A 16,990-nucleotide genomic window follows, 5' to 3' on the forward strand; every position below is an offset into this window, starting at 1 on the left:
GAAGGAACTTTTATTTTTTGCAATAAGTAAGCAAACAGCTGGGTGCAGCAGTGGCAAGAACCGAGGTGAACTCTCCAGTACACTAGAGCCCAGGGTTTTGTCCCCGAGGGCAGGACAGGCTGTACTCACCGTCCAGCTGGTGTCCCCGAGTAAAGGCTGCATGTGATGACTCATAATGGTTCAGGTGGTATTCTGCTATTCTGCAGGGGGTCAAAGAGAGAAAGAGAGCAGGAAAATGACCGATGAAGCACACTTAACGATGACTTTATCCCAGAGCATGTGCTGCCTTTTAGCTGCATAGTTATCACAAATCTAGCCTTTGTATGACCTGGGCGGGTCTGGTATGAAAAAGGACCGTTAAGGGTGCTAAACTTGTCTTGCACTCATTGCCCTATAGGGGCAGTGGATCTCAATTTTTTCTTGAAAATCCCTAAAGCATTTGCGGTCCACCCATCTGACCACTTAACGTGGACTTTTACAAAATACATTTACTATAATGTAGTCGTAGTGGTTGCCACAAAACAAACCTTGTGGCACTCACTATGTCATGATCATCATGATAAAAGGCGCCGCTCACTTTACACGAGTGTGATTTGAATTTTATAATCCTGACAGGTGACGGGGGGGGGGGACAAACATGGTTGCTGCAAATCGTTTGGTAAGATTCACGGCTGGGAAAAGAGAAGGGAACCCGCACACTCATATGCTCCAAGAGGTATATTTATTGACGACGTTTCGAGCCAAGGCTCTTCATCAACAGATTAAGAGCCTTGGCTCGAAACGTCGTCAATAAATATACCTTTTGGAGCATATTAGTGTGCGGGTTCCCTTCTCTTTTCCTATGTCACTTTTTGAACCCAGCACCTCCACGAAGTGATGTGCGTATTTTACAGTTTCTGTAAGATTCACGGCTGGACATACAATGGGAGTTTGTCTGTCCACACACTAACCAAAAGACGGAGCGGATAACAGCGACCTTTGATGGTTCTAAAGGGCCTTTCAAACGGGAAGCGATTTAACGCGCCTATAGTTTATTTTCAATGAGACAATGAGGGGCACGATGCGATCACCGTAACAAAGTGTGCGTACAGTATATTGCTGCTCGTTTGAAAGGACCTTAATGTGTATTTTAACATTCAGTTCAATTCGGTTTGAGTTCATACAGTATGTACAATATTCTCATCTTTAGGTCCTTACTGCTGCCTCTGCTAAGTAACCCATCATCAGTCCATCTCTCACACACCCACCACTTATTTATTTTACACTGTGAAGCCATTTGTAAAAATCAGTTTCAATACAAGCGCAATTAATTATTGATCATCCTTTTGACATTTAAGGAGCAATTGAGGACAGAAATATCACAGCGATGATGGCTTACATGTGCATGTGATGAATTAATGGTACGGAAGCTATAAATATTCACAAGCCTGCGTACTAAATGCATAATGACAGCTGTTCTCCTGCTGTTGGAGAAGTCCGCCGATGCAACAAAAATCAGTGAAATTGCACTTTTTCTTTGCCATTCTCCTCACTGACAGGTCTAATGACCTAGCTGTCATTTGACATTTTGCAACGTGTACAGTAGTACACTGTACCTGTAGAGTGAGTGACAAATAATAAAACGCTCGTAAATCTGGAGGAGCCGAGACAAGTACCAATATACAAACGGATGTTTAAGAGTATTTATAAATCCATCCATAGTGAGCCACGCTGTTTCACAACGATTGACTTATAAAACCGCAATCAGGCGAATGTGCAGCTTTGTAGATGTGATGAAAGGAATGCGTGCATATTAATAATATCTTTGTATGTACAAACTGTTTAATGCAAGCGTGTTAATGACTGCAGGGTTTCCATGCCTTCACATGGGGTCTCTATAATTGACTGTGTGTGTGGAAGCACTCGAGTGATGATTACTTCTCTGCAGTGATGGAAGTACAATTTCTTTTTTACTCTATTGTAGAAATAGTCTGTTACAAGTACAAGTTTGGTATCACTATTCAAGATTTACTTCAGTAAAAGACGAAAAGTATTGGCATCAAAATGTACTTAAAAGTACCAAAGGTAAAAGTACTAATTTTGCAGAAGGTCCCATTTCACAAGTTTTCAAATGTATAAAAGTAGTAGTAGTGGAGTAGAAGTAAAATGATTGAAAATTGGAAGTACTCCAGTAAAAAGGACTTGAGTAAATGTACTTCTCGGTCATGCAGGCAGCAGGCCCGGACAACAAGATGACCACCTTCCTATAAAAATGAAATAACTTTATTTATATCGAACGATAAGCTCCTCTACTGTAGCCTGGTTAATAAACCAGACCGAATCAGCCTTTAGCAAAAATAAATTGCCTGCCGGCGGATTACGGTCTGGAGAGGCTCAATTGTACGCCCATTTCCTACACCAGAGAAATGGGGCGGCCAATCGGGACACGGTATGCAATATGGGCGGGCTTTGGTACAGTGACTTTCAATGCTTGAGACCTTTGACCAATTGCGTCAAAGAGAAAATGTTTCAACCCGCCCCCCTGGAAATGAAATCCAAGCTGAGCCTCCCCAGACTAATATCCCGCGGTCCGTGCGATATTAGTCTTGTTTATTAACCAGGCTACCTCTACTGTACTGTCCCAGAATTGTCCCAGAAACTATCTTTGCGTCCCAGGTGCTGTTTTTATTGTCCCAGGACAACAACAGGACATCCTTAATTTTGACTAACTGCATAAGAGGGATGACAGAACAGAAAGAAATAGTGCTGTTGGCCCGTTACAATGATAATGCAAAGTAAGTAAAATCAGGTTTTAAGTTGAGTTTTAACCAATTCCTATTTTAGGAATGTTCTTATAGGCGACATTTTTCAACATGTTCAAAAATTGTGTAAATAGCAGATCTACAAGCTCACAATGCATGACACGGTAGTGTCATGCAAGTAGTATTAAACAGGACTTCAGTGGACAGTGTTTGGGCTGCTACAAAGAAAGCCCTTTCTCCAAAGTGTTTTAGGACTTAGGTGACACTGTGAGACGTCTAGCAGCCATTGTTGGGAGTCGAGTGGCCCAACAACAGTGCCGTCTATGGGCATGAGATAAACACATTATCCCCCTTCCTTCTTGCCCTCAGTATCCAACCTTGGGCATGGCTACATCAGACATGCAGATATAGACAAGATATAGATCTGATATGCCCGACTTCAGTTGGATAACTTCAGGCAACAATGAGCGATCAAGTGATAATCTCTCTCTACATACACTGTGTATATATATAAAGATAAAATGTATTAATAATTCAAACTACTAGAACACAGATTGTACCTTCAATAGAGCATGCAAACCTTTAAAGACACACCCCCCCCCCCCCCCCCACACACAGACAGCGATACTGTTATAATATATTAGAGGTTTATCGGAATGATGCATATCCCAGTATCTGTACCGTTTCACTCTCATCTGCTTAAGCATATTGATATGTTCTTGTCGACCATGAGCACTGCTTTATCAGGACCCTGCATGGTCAAGGATACGGGATGCAACCGTTGAAGAGCAATTCATCTTCCTTTCTTGTGTTTGTGCTTATCCATGTGCCACCCTGCTTCTTTCTGTCATAACTCATATCTTATATACTGAATATATTCTCTATGTGTTTAATAAACTTCAGAACATTCCGTGTGACATTGCCTTGTTGTCCAGCCCTGCTGCCTGTTTAACCGAGAAGCTGAATGACCACCACATACATAGAGGAGGAAGGAACCAGTGTTGATTTCATTGACTAAAACTATGACAAAATATATCCGTCAAGTACCTTTTTTTCACTGACAAAAACTAAATAAAAACTAAGCTACATGATGACAAAAACTATAACAAATAAAAGATCAGACCCGTGTGAAGTGAGTGGTGCAACTCCGTGTGGGGGTTCGGGGGAAGGGGCGGAAGTTCCAGACCCACAGGAACGCATCCAGGGTGCCGGCCGATTCCGGCGAGCCGCCCCGCGTCCGAAACGGTTCAGAAATGACAGAGTTACCGTGTGGGGGTCCCTGTGTTAGGTTGCGCACAGGTGGTGAAAAACAACCATGCTGTTTGCGTGCTCAGACGCACCCACCCAGCCAGGCAGCCACCCACCCAGACACACATATATACCACTCAGAAATAGACTAAAATGTTAGCGAGGGACTACCGGTAGTTGTTTTTAGCCCAAGGAGTGTTTTTTGTGCAAAACTAATGCTTGAAATGGATCATGAAAATCATCAAAACCCCCTAGTTTCACATGTCACACGCTACATAAAGCATAATGAAAATTTGAAAGTCTTGCCATATATAGGATGATGCTCGGGAGTGGCTACAACTTGACGCGTCGGCAAAAAACGGAAACGCTTTGTTGTAGCATTTCCATCCGTATTGTACCCAGACTCAGTCAGCATCACCAAGCAATTGCATCATCAAATCTGCAACCGCACTGTATAACCTACAAGCTAACAGTGCATTGAATCCACTTCCATGTTAGCTTGCAGTTTTTTATTCTTTTGCATGCGACACCAACTGAAAAAAACATTAGACAATTTATATAATTGTGTGTACTTGATGATGTGATGTATATGTGTGCACTGTGCCTCAGTGATTTTATTTAACATAATTATTAAGAGGCCGATTCTACAAATTGTAATGTCTTCTGAATCCTAACAGTTTCTAACAGCCTATATCAGTGATGCTCAAACCGTTTCATGTCAAGGATATCCAAACCAAGTATTTGGCTGCCAACAGCATCTCAAAATATTTTTTTCCAGGGACTCCAGAAGCAAATATTTGAATAAAAAATGTTTGCTTTAAAAATTATATATATCCAAAGATTTGCATGATTCATTTCAAATAGCAGATCTACAAGCTCATAGCACGGCAAGAAGTTACTATGCTATTTTTGAATAGCCAAAGTATAACATGATGGTTAACACTTTCCCTCCCGACCCATAGGCGGGGATTGTGAGGCCAGTGCCAGTCAAATGCGCCCGGGCAATCGAGCAACCATTTAATCAGACCCCCACTCTAGACATTAAATTAAGATTATTTTTCAAATGTTATGCCACGTACCCTGTTCGCATTAAGGCAACAGGAAGGCTGGGATTCAGCTGCAGCGCTTTCTTGGCATCATCTACCGCACCTGCAGAGTGACAGAGACAACAGGCACACAAGCTCACTCATCAAGTAACGTAATTTTATTGTAATCTTTCCGTTTTAATTTGAGTTATTTAAATTTTGTTTTATTGCACTCTTAATGCTTTGTGTCTTGAATCACTTGAACCCTCGCATCCCAATCCTGGAGGGAACATTCAACTGGAAATAGCCGATCTACAAGCTCACAACATGTTTCGACACGATGCAAGCTTGTAGATCGGCTATTTCCGACACAAAAGGTTTCGGTGTAGATTGAAAAAGTCAAGTAAAAGTCAAGTACAGAATTATGAGTTTAAGTATAAAAAATGTCCTTAGTCCTTTATATTGTAAAGTGTTTGGAATTGCCTTGTTGATGAAATGTGACATAAATTAAACTGGCCTTGCAATAGTAATTCATCATAGAAATAAATACAAAAGTAAGATGAGAAAGAAAAGCACAAGGCAGCAGCCAATGTTGCACTAGCAGCCACATTGGTGGGCAGCTATTGTCCTGCTCTGAAAACAAAGCAGACCCTTTCTAAAATCAGCAATTGTGGTCGGTAGACTAAAGTAAACACATTTCCCAGTCTGAGCACTGTCACTCAAAAAGAAAAAAAGGGAACACAGAAAAGTGTATCTGGTTAATCAGGCTTGGATCTGAGGTGGATCCAACTTACAGCTGTAGTTCTTGAGCAGTATGTGGGCATAGGCGCGTTGGCAAAACCATTCAGCAGTCACACAGTCCCCCTGCAAGGCCTCGTTGAGCTCCTGGAAGAAAACATCTGGCTTGAAGATCGTTCGCCATCAGGCAGAAACCTCCTATCTCCATGTTCTAACATACTTTGTAAATTAACGCCATACTTGATCCTTCTACACTCTAGTCTACAGCATGACACAAAAGCATCAAAACACAATCTCGAAACACGATTTGAGTTACGATTGTTTTGTCCTGAAAGTAACAGTTTTAGATACTGTATATGAGGTTTCCACCTCACCTCCTTTACTTTTTTGAAAAACATTTTTGAAGTTAAAATCACCAATCTACAAGCTCACAACGTGTAGATTGGCTAGTTGAAATATAAAAATCAAAAAATCAAAGTGGTAAAAATTAAAAGGCAAAGAAGTTTAGGGATAGCATGGACAAAAATATAGGGTAAAGGGTCTTATCCTATTTTATCCACACAACCAATTATAGGTTATAGTTGTTTTACAAAATCATTTCCCTCCATACCAGCAGTTATCAGCCACTGGAGTAGTGTGGTGGTGTTTACCAATACCTACAGGAACACACTGCCCTATCGATGTTTGGTGTTGTCACCGTTTGTTTTGGTAGACACTAGACAGGGATGTTTTGGGGCAACCAATACGAAAAACAAAAAAACACCACAAAAAATATTGTATTCTGCCAAGTACAAGGTACCAGGCAGTATTATCTGTCCGAAACGTTGGTGTCTCTGTGTCCTCATTAAAACGTATGCATTGGCAGCTATGAGAGTGTGGCTATAAAAAAAACCTCCTTTGTGATGATTTCCTGTTTTTGGCTATATAGAAGTGTATATTTGTACGTCTCTAAATGTTATGATGAATTGAAAACGGTGGACCCTCTGGTAAACAAGTGTAATTTATGGTGTCGTCCACTCAAAGTTAACAGTTTTTGTATTGAGTTGTGCTTGAATGTACTGTAATTCTGCAAACTGTTAATAAAGACTTCAATCAATCAATCATACTATGCCTTTTATAAATGGACTACTGAGGAAAAATAAGGCAGAGTCAGGACTGCCAGTCAGTCAGTGGCAGATAAGAAATACACTTTGAGCATATTTTCTGATAACAGAAAGCTTACTGATTGATTGATTGATTGAAATATTTATGAACAGTTTGCAGAATTACAGTACATTTCAAGCACAAACTCAATACAAAGACTGTTAACTGTGAGTTAACAGTCTTTTAACCAAGATGGTCCACATTGTTCAATTCATCAAAACATTTAGAGACGTACAAATAGACACTTCTATATAGTTAAAGAACAGAACAGGAATTCATCATAAAGGAAGCATCATAAAGGTGGTGGGGGATTCAGATTTTACGGGGGCCAGTTTCGAATTGCAGCCGTCCGTAGGTGCCCTTTTGAGAGCGGTTTTGAAGGAGTCAAGGGATTCACATGTCTTAATGACTGTTGGTAGGGCGTTCCACATTTTGGTGGCATAGGAGCGAAAATAATTTAGTCCCTTGTTTGTGCCGAATCTGGGTTGTACATGGTTTGTTGCACTCCCTCTGGTGTTGTGGGTGTGGACTTCGTTAACATTAAGGAAGTATTTAGACAGGTAAATGGGTATCTTGGTGGTGTATCGAATCTTGTGGACCAGACCCATTGCAAGATGCTGTACTCTGTCGTTGACCCTAAGCCATTCCAGCCTGTCAAAGTGGGCAGGGGTGAGGTGGGTTCGGGGGGTGAGGCCAAGTAGGAGCCTGACCAGTTTGTTTTGGGAGGTCTGGAGCCTTGCATGCATAGTCAAAGAAACCTTGTACGAGGGCTCCTGTTAAGGTCTTCAAGGTGTTTTTGTTGACCAGTGAGAAGATCCTGTAAAGCAATCTTGTTCTTTGATTGACTTTTTTTATTACGTTGGTGGCCATTTTATCACCGGAAAGATTTGCCTCCAGGATGGAACTTAGGTAGGTAATTTCATCTTTTCGTGTGATAATATTGTCACCCACTCTAACCAAGAAGCCATCTGCCTTGCTGAGATTACTATTTGATCCGAAGAGAGTGGATTCAGTTTTTTACTGATGTTCTTATGATGCCTGGCCTGGACAAGTGTATGAAATGCACACCATTACAGTGTATTTTGCGAGCATTTACGATGCCATCGGTACTGAACATAATACATTATAAACAGACAGAAAGGTGTAGTGTATGTTAATGACATTAACATTAAGATAAACTAGAAGCTAGAAGGATGTAAATTACCCCCCCCCCCCCCCTTCGCAGGCATATTCCCAGGTTTCACAGGACATGTATACATAATGTCTCTCTGTGTCTCTCTCTCTCTTTCCCCCTTCTCAGCTCACCATTAAAACAGAACCATCACTGGATGAATGATGCTATAGCTAACCTGCTAACGTAGCCAGCTAGCAACAACATGGTGTCAAAAGTGATGATAACGTTGTAGTCACCCACAGCAGACATTACAGAGTACCGTATTGATCCCACGGTCTGACGACGGTCATGTTTACAACTAACACACATATTATAGACGGTTATGCAACGTTAAACCTTAATGTTTACCTCCAGAGCGCTGTGTGGATCCTCATCAATGAAGCTGTCGGGGAAACTGCTGAAATGATGAGAAGCCACCGTTATTTCTCTTGAATATCAGACACACACGCATGGAAATGTAGTGTTTTACTGTGTGACAGTGTGTGCGACCTACCGTTCGGTAGCCATGTGTTGTTTATTACTGTCAGTGTTTCACGTTTTGTAAACCAGAAAGTTCTAGACGAGAAGACCGAAGGCGAAACGTGATGATAACAAACCCCTAGTTACACACACACGCACGCCGGACACGCCGAACACCGGGACACGCGCGCGCACACACACACACACGCAAGCACACACACGCACACACACACACACACACACACAAGCACACACTATGGAGGGCCTGTCAACACAGACCAGCCACTGCAACACTGCCATCTACCGACCTGGAGGAGTAGTGTAGTAGCAGAAGTCAGTGTGAATGTAGATCTACTTCAGTTGTTAATCATCAAACTTATTCATGAAGGACCTCAACTGTTTTTTTGTTTGTTTTTGTTTTCAGGGATCTGGCAAGATTTGTGTTGTGAAATGTTTCAAAAATACTAGTCCAGATTCTTAGCAGATCATTCATCATCTACATTCTACAACTTCTCAGAACAGGTCGCATCGTGGCCTTAGATCGTGGCCTCGTGGTAGATCGGCTATTTTCATGTAGGGTTTGTACATGAATATAGGGTTTAAGTGGTTAAACTGATTGGGATTCTATATTCTAACAGATTTTCCTGGGGACCCCCTGTAACCCCCCCCCCCCAGGGACCCCTGGATCAGTCCCCACCCAGACCCCACCCACTTTGAGAACCCCTGAATGATGTACTTCATGGAGAACAGATGCTTCAGTAAGAGGAGTCAGACTCACAGAGGTGATGTATCAAATCAAACATGGCACAATTAAAAACGACTGTACTGATGTAGGCTACAGGAGTTTTGTTGCGACTATAGGTCGCAGATTACTATGAAAACCTGCTACACCCGTCCGTCAGTCAGGTCACGGCTCTATATATGGTTGTCAGTCCACGCCTTGTGACATCACGAGGTCCATATATGGGCATTCCCAGATGATGCCCTAATACAATCCCTGTTATGCCCATATATGGAGATCCCTGATGTCATCAATATTAAGCCCATTCTGTATGGGAATGTCATATGGCCATATTGTGACAGTCTCATGATAACCAGTGTGGTTGCCGCGACGTGAGTCACACTTGCAAATGAACCAAGTTGGTACAACACATGGATCTCCATATGTGGAGCTGACTATCATCACCTGGATCTCCATATATGAGGATCACAACACTGACCACATCATTTGACATCACAACAACTCCTGCTTCTCAACTTTGCCGTATTAAGAAGCTCTGCTGTTTCAACCCTTTAGGGCGAGATGGCTTCTTGCCCTCAGGGCATTTTACTGGTATAAACTGAGATTTACTATACTAGATTACTATTGACGTTATGTAGGAGTGACAGACCACACATTACAAAAATCCTATTCATTTATCTACAAAGAGGAACCAAATGGACTTGGGTGATGGAATTATGTATTATATTAACATCATTGTAGCTTATCTAGAGGATAAAGGTTAATGTTTATAATATTGTGTTGTTGAAAATCATATACCGTAATTCTCTTTGTGGATGAGATTGACAATAACAAGTTATTTACAAACCCTTTGCCTGAAAAGAAAATCAATCCAAAATACACTTTACTAAATAAACTGCATTGCCATTATTACAATGATTGAATTCAAAATAATCAAACAAAAGTTCATTCACTGTCTAAATTGATTTCAATCATGACTCCCACACCACTTTGGTAGAATTACTTAAGACTCAGAATATGACAAATTAAAACTTTTATTATGTGAATATAGATAGTATTTAAAAAAAACCTTTAATCATGAATTTCATGACAGACAAAACAACAGAAATGGAACAACTTTGCTATCTCTGCTCCCAAGTTCCAAAAAACACATTCATTTGACAAAAATATCAGACCTCCACGATAAAGCAAAGCAATAAAATGCTTTATTTGGAAATGAAGCACAGTTGTTGCATAAGATAACCCAGAGGGGAGGAATTTTAAGTATATTCTAGACAACTTCACCATAAGGGAAAATAGCTGACCTCAATTTCAATATGGGGCCAACCATTTCACTCCTTGCATAGACCACTTAAGTTCAGAAGGTGAAACAAAGCTTGTGCATCAAAATTAAGTATTACAATCCTGAGGAATAAAATGGCAGCAAGGCACAAAGTCAAACATTTTCATAAATGTATATAATATACAATAGATTATACACACACAGGACAAGACTTTACAGGCCTACATAAGCAGACCATAACAGTTACAACTAAACAGTGTGTTTCACAAAGACTTAACAGCAATTACATTTTTCAAAAGGCACTGTAGATAACTGAAATGCTATGAGAACTTCTCAAAACTGATTGTCAACTAAGAATGGATCTGCATCCACTTAAGGTACATCTGACATACTGTATGTATGTACGTACATAAACAGCGCCTTCAACTGAATTCAATAAATGACAACGAACCCTCAGTTTCACCTACGTAATCAACATAGGAATAGATTTTCATATAATACATTTTATAATATGGAATGTTGTTCCCTCAATAACCATACATTAACTACAAAAACAGGGACAGGAGGATCAGAGTGAGCTGACAGAGACATTGAGGCACTTTGAAAGGCAACAGCAGGAGTAAACATTAGTGCAAAGCTCTTTTTAAGATAAGAGGAATGAAAGAGAGAGCTAGAGACTGAGGAAGAAAAAAAACAGTGTATTGTTTAGGAAATTAGCTCCATTACAGCAGAGCGTAAGTGCAAGAAGCAGGTGTGTTGAGTCTCTGCATAGAGGCCGTACATTCCAGTGCATTACGGTCTTTGGTAGGGTAGACGACAGTTAGGACTGGGCAGCATAACAATGTATTAATATTGTGATGTGAAACTAGATACTGTCTGTGATTTTGCATGTCCTAATATCATAATGGCATAAGTGTTCTTTTCCTGGTTTTAATCACTTTAACTCTATTTTACCCTTTCAGAAATGTTCAAAAATAGCCTATGGATCATGGACAAGCTCACAACGCATCGCGTTACGACATGTGAGGTTGAAGATCTACTATTTTTGAAAAGTCTTGACAAAAAATGAAAATAATGTCACAAACAGTACTACATCACAATATCTTATTATTATATATATATATATTATTTGGTCACCCAGCCCTAATGACAATTACAGAAAACCATGCAGAGCTGAAATAATAATGTCATAAGGCATCCCTGTGTGCACACTGCACACACAAAGCTCCAAGGCTATTCAATTCTCATTAAGAGGGAAAATTAGAATGCTGTGTTCTGTTCCGGACATCCCGAAGAGGAAGTGCCAATCTAGGATTACTAACAAAGGTTCCCGTCACCGTCTTAGTCATAAAGATCTATAAAAAGGAAAAGAGGAAAAAAAGTGGGAAAATCGGATCCTAGATCAGTTCTCCTACTTGGAGGAACACTTCATACATTTGGGCCTCAGTCTGCAGAGATTGTCATGACAACAAGGTGCGGCTTCCTCTTTCTCTCTGATTGGTCCTGAGTCTGTGTGTTTGCATGTGGGGTATCAGTTATATTGGTCAGAGCTGGAGAAGGGCATTAGGTCCCCCAGGTAGGTCGTGGTCTGTCCCAAGTATGGCTCCTCTTCAACTTTGATGGCAGGCGCAGTGGGCCTCCCTCCCCCTCTCTTACAGTCCACAGCCACCTCTGCGGCGGCCTGCCGCTCGCACAGGCTCCCCAGCAACTGGGCCGTCTTGAAGACGGAGGCGTGGCCCGCAGGCTGCAGTGACTGGACCCTCTGCAGGTTCTGGAGTGTCCGCAGCATCTCTGCAGACACAATGGGCAGGTGCTGCTGCTGGATGAGGCTGTTCACTGCAGGCCTCAGGACAGTGCCTCGCTGTGTCTGGGAGCGTGGCGTCGTCCTGACCCGCTGGTTGCCTGAGGCCCGTGCGGAGCCGGATGAGATCTTCTTCTCCGTTTGGCAAGAGTCTACATCGTCCAGCGACTGGCCGCTTGAACAAGAGCTGTCCTCTGGGTTGTCGCTCATGCCCTCCTCGCCGCCACTGTACTCGCCATGGTCGTCGTTTTCCTCTTTGATCCCATCTCCATCTGTGATGTATATCAAGTTTTGGGGCAGTGAGGTGAACTGGTAGACCAGCCTCTGGCCCTCCACCTTGTTTAGGATGCCTCTCTGGTAGTAATACCTACAGCATTTGTACACAGATGAGCGGGATTAACAAACACAAACTGAACACTTGATTGTTGCTATTGTCTCTAACATAATCTGTCAGCAAAACCCTCATTTTGCCTTCTGTGCCACACATTTTAAATACCACAACAGTAACAATGCACAATGCAACAACAGCCATCTAGCTAACAGGCTACCCACATCGTGGATATATTTGGATCGAGTTATCGGTTGTGACAATTTGGCTGTCACACTCTGCCATATGAGGGACAGTCTCCATGGATTCCACAATAACACTCCCCCGCTCACTATTTTGAATGGCCAAATGTTCAACTGTGAATGGTTCCAGAAATACAAACAAGACATTTAATTCCACTCCATGAGCTGAATAATAGATTCCACCAGACTTTTCTCCTGCACTGGCACAGTGCTTAAACAAAGTGTGGTGGATAAAGGTGGACACATCATACTGCCAACTGTGTCATTAAAGGCATTGAATTATCTGTCATTCTAATGACCATAGCCATATAGAACATTACGCCTTAGTATCATCACAAGTGGTAAGTTGCAGTACCACTATAACATCCCATTACTCCGACTACGTGGCTTTGCGTGTGGTTAGGGAGAGGGTTAGTAATGCGGCGAGCGGACCAACGTGCCGTCGGAATAATGCACCGGCAAACTAATGACACGGCACCCACTATGGCAAGTTGGCAACCGTATGTTAGTGAACACTTCACTTCTGAGCATGCTAAGAAAGCCTCCAATGTTATATTTACTATAATGATATGATAGCATAAGCATGCATTGGTCTAACCTAAGCGCTCGGCCCATGGTCTCGTAGTTCATGTCAGGCTTGTTCTTGTGTTTGCCCCATAGTCTGGCCACTGCCTTAGAGTTCACCAGCTTAAAGATGCCCGTGTGGGGGTTGGTCCATTTGATGTATCGAGGGCAGGCCTTTGGATCTTGCAGTAACTCCATCAGGAACTGCCACAGGAACAGTGTATTTCCTCCTAGAGAGAAGAGACTGAGAACTGTAATCCATGTACCAAGACACCATCCATCCAACAACTCTTCATAGTCACGTAGATATTTTTCCTAGAGCATTCTTTTTTTTTTTTTTTTAAGATATTTTTTTGCGGCTTACGCCTTTATTGATTTTCTAAGGGACAGACAGTAGGCTGACAGGAAACGGGAGAGAGATGGGGGGATGACATGCGGTAAAGGCCGTGTCGGGTCCGGGAGTCGAACCCGCGGCACACCGCGACTGGATCACCAGTCCGGTGCCCAGACCGTTACGCTACGGCCTGGGCCTCCTAGAGCATTCTTGATACAAAATCAAGGCCAGGTGGACCTACTCAGCATTTTTATACATGCCACAAAGCATGATGGGATGTTTGCTTAACTGTATCATACGGAACACATGGAAGCATCTGCATTTGTTTCTCCACTCATTTATTCAGGTTAAAGGAGATGGGGATACAGTTTTATTCCATCTACTCCTGTCAGGTACAGTTGTAATATGCTGCATTCATGGAGCTTTACTTCACATGATGCTTTAACACAATGAATAAAGTTGAGCTGATCTTAGATTATACCTTTGTTGTATCTGCCCTTCCTCACAATGATGTCAGGGGTCGGCGATTCCGCCCTCCGATGTCGAGATTTCTTTACTGAACAGACAAAGAGCAAGCATGTCATTTACATGAAATAAAATCCATATCGTTTTCAAATTGCTTACCATCAAGCCAGGAAATAAATAACTGACCTTTCTTCTTGGTTTGTTGCAATCCGACAGTCTCCTTTGGCAATATGTGCCACTGGGACTGGTCAACAGCTCCCACAAATCCCTCAGCGGACACAGTCACCTGGGTAACAGGAGTACTGATGACATTGCCCAGTGACGATAAAAACATCTGAGCTAGAAGGAGAGGGAGCCATAAGCAAATGTAATTAGTGAGCAGCCCACTGTAATGTCTAGTAGAAGATTGCGCAGCACAATCAGTTACATGTCCTTCACGAGAAAAAGAAACCTGTAGAGGCCATGGGTGTGAGTGAATACTGTTGAAAATGGTGCTCAACCACTAAGTTACCGGTAAGTCCTATTTTTAAAATATTTTTTTTAATGAGGAATTAGATTCAACTATATTGTCAGAATTTGTCACATCACAAGTTGTGATGGGATGGGGGTTATTTTTTTCCTAAAAGCTCACAAAGATCAGCTATTTTCAAAACGATAAAGACACATACCCAAAATAGGGTGTGTGTGTGTGTGTGGGGGGGGGGGGGGTCTGTGGTCTAAAAGTTAGTACATTTTTATCTTTAGGCTGTATTGTGCAGCATATACAGAGCGGACAGACTAACAGTAGTGCTGTTGTTCCAGGGAGAGGGTGTCGGGGGAGTCCATGTCGAGCAGTGAATCCGCAGCAACCAGCGTTTCCATGGTCTCCTCCTCTCCACTCTCACATGGTTCCACTACAGAGCAGACAGGCGAAAAGAGAAAAGCAATCAACCCTGCAACAGGTGGAGGAGGATCATCAGGTTTAAATCGAGGGCATTTCATTTTGTTGGAGACTGAATGGGACTGAAGCCAACAGCCAGCTACATTCAACAGACACCAACAACTATGAGAGAACATCAATGTCGCCAACAGCAACATCTGTTAGCAGTTGTTTACCTTTGGCACAGTGACGTGTGTCTGTGCAATCGTCGGCGATCCGATTAAACAAAAACAATAAGATTTAAAGAGTTACCCAAAGTATATTTGCACCCGATGTGTGTTCGATTAGTTCGACGAAGTGTTTTGATTAAAAAAAACTGTGTCGCTTTTTCCAACAACACGTTAGCGAGCTAACGTTTGCCAGCCAAACAACTTCGGACAGTTCCACACCATGAGCTCTGCCCGGACAACACACGATGACGGTGGCAGGACAAAACTTACCTTTAATGCCCAGCATCGGCGAGTATCGAGCCATGGTAGTAGTGGACATATCCATCTACATCTTCATGATCATAGAAAATCATTAACTTTTTCCACGGTTTGCTTTACGTTGTTATGTTCTACTTCCTGAATGTTTCTGGGGAGGGGGTGGTTCATCATGTGCGACTGACGGCTCTAACTGCGCATGCGCACCGTGCAACCCTATCTCCTCCAGTCACCACACCAAACATGGCTTTAGCTCTGAACTCACTGTCCTCCCACTGTACCTTTGGTCTGCCGCCCTCACAAAACAAAGGTGCTACTGTGAGTCAACCTGTACACCAGTGATTCTCAAACTTTGTCAAGGAAGGGCCCCCAAGCACTGGCCCTTGTTTGAAAATATGTTGTGCCAGGGACCCCGTGCATGTACATGTGTATTTTAACATGCTGTTAAAATGTTTAAAAAAATATTCCACATCTTTTTCAATATTGTTCTACAAGCTCACAAACTGTGGGCTTGTAGATCTGAACCACTGCTGTGCAAAGCAAAAATCCCAGCTGCAAAGCCTGCATTTATTTTTCTACCTGAGATTTGAACCTATAGGTCTCCTGTGTGGGAGAGCAGACCTCTACTATATTCTTCAAAGAATCATTGCTTGGTCAGGGGAGATATTGTGTTTATGATGTTCAGGGGTATTTCACTTTAAAACACTCCTGGGGTAATTTTAACGGTTTTACTTTTTGCATGAAATTGTTTCATCATTTCCTCAGACACACCCCCTCCTATAAACCCAATGAACTTCAAACTTATTTTTAATTAAAAACACACATTCCTGCTTCTGGTGACTGATATTGTCCTTCTAGTGTGTGAGGGGGCTGTGTTATTTTAGTTTTAGTTTTTTCAATTACATTTTTATTTATACATTTGTAATTATTCATTATTCTTTACTCCCAAAACATGATTGTCCTGATGAAGGCAGAAACGTCGATTTAAAAAAGAGCATCCTCTTTGCAAGTTCCCAGACAGAGTGTAGGTACTTTTTCTTTGATTTGATCTCATCTCTTTGTGAGCATTTGGCTCTTCCTGGTTGTACTACACACCTGTCACTAAAACATTTGAGGTGTGCATGAATAGTTGTCTTCAAGGGACAAGAAGGTGGTCACACACAGCCAAAGTGCCAATACAGGACGCAGAGTACAGAAACGAGTCTAACATTGTTAAAATGTTTGAAGTAAAATGGATTTATATATCGGTAGGATATTATAATGAATTAATATCAAACTTAAAAACAGTTTGAGGTCTACAGTCTATACACAAAAGCCTGAGTACGTTGAAAGGAAAGGAAGTGTTTTTTAAGTCTTTAAC

The 16,990-nt window shown here is 41.9% G+C and overlaps 2 protein-coding genes across 4 annotated transcripts in view; both read right to left on the bottom strand.

The window, feature by feature from the left end:
* Positions 1-8,753, bottom strand: part of sugt1 (SGT1 homolog, MIS12 kinetochore complex assembly cochaperone) — a 37,795-nt gene extending 29,042 nt beyond the window's left edge. Inside the window, exons 1-5 of one of the 2 annotated variants that reach the window (XM_083781907.1) lie at positions 8,563-8,753; positions 8,418-8,463; positions 5,809-5,899; positions 5,069-5,138; positions 130-200 (exon numbers count right to left, since the gene is read on the bottom strand). In XM_083781907.1, coding sequence (XP_083638033.1) covers positions 130-200; positions 5,069-5,138; positions 5,809-5,899; positions 8,418-8,463; positions 8,563-8,576 — 292 coding nt within the window. In that variant the 5' untranslated portion in view covers positions 8,577-8,753. Of the gene's footprint in view, positions 1-129; positions 201-5,068; positions 5,139-5,808; positions 5,900-8,417; positions 8,467-8,562 lie in introns of both variants that reach the window. The other variant, XM_083781906.1, reaches the window with a different exon arrangement.
* Positions 8,754-10,299: 1,546 nt separating this feature from the next.
* Positions 10,300-16,990, bottom strand: part of LOC310870329 (ETS-related transcription factor Elf-1-like) — a 14,276-nt gene continuing 7,585 nt past the window's right edge. The window contains exons 1-6 of one of the 2 annotated variants that reach the window (XM_083781510.1): positions 15,646-15,908; positions 15,069-15,179; positions 14,473-14,625; positions 14,303-14,377; positions 13,522-13,717; positions 10,300-12,720 (exon numbers count right to left, since the gene is read on the bottom strand). In XM_083781510.1, coding sequence (XP_083637636.1) covers positions 12,084-12,720; positions 13,522-13,717; positions 14,303-14,377; positions 14,473-14,625; positions 15,069-15,179; positions 15,646-15,700 — 1,227 coding nt within the window. In that variant the 5' untranslated portion in view covers positions 15,701-15,908 and the 3' untranslated portion in view covers positions 10,300-12,083. Of the gene's footprint in view, positions 12,721-13,521; positions 13,718-14,302; positions 14,378-14,472; positions 14,626-15,068; positions 15,180-15,645; positions 15,909-16,990 lie in introns of those variants that run through there. The other variant, XM_083781509.1, reaches the window with a different exon arrangement.

Source organism: Protomyctophum parallelum, assembly GCF_964188405.1.
Source record: "Protomyctophum parallelum genome assembly, chromosome: 14".
Lineage (NCBI taxonomy): Eukaryota > Metazoa > Chordata > Actinopteri > Myctophiformes > Myctophidae > Protomyctophum > Protomyctophum parallelum.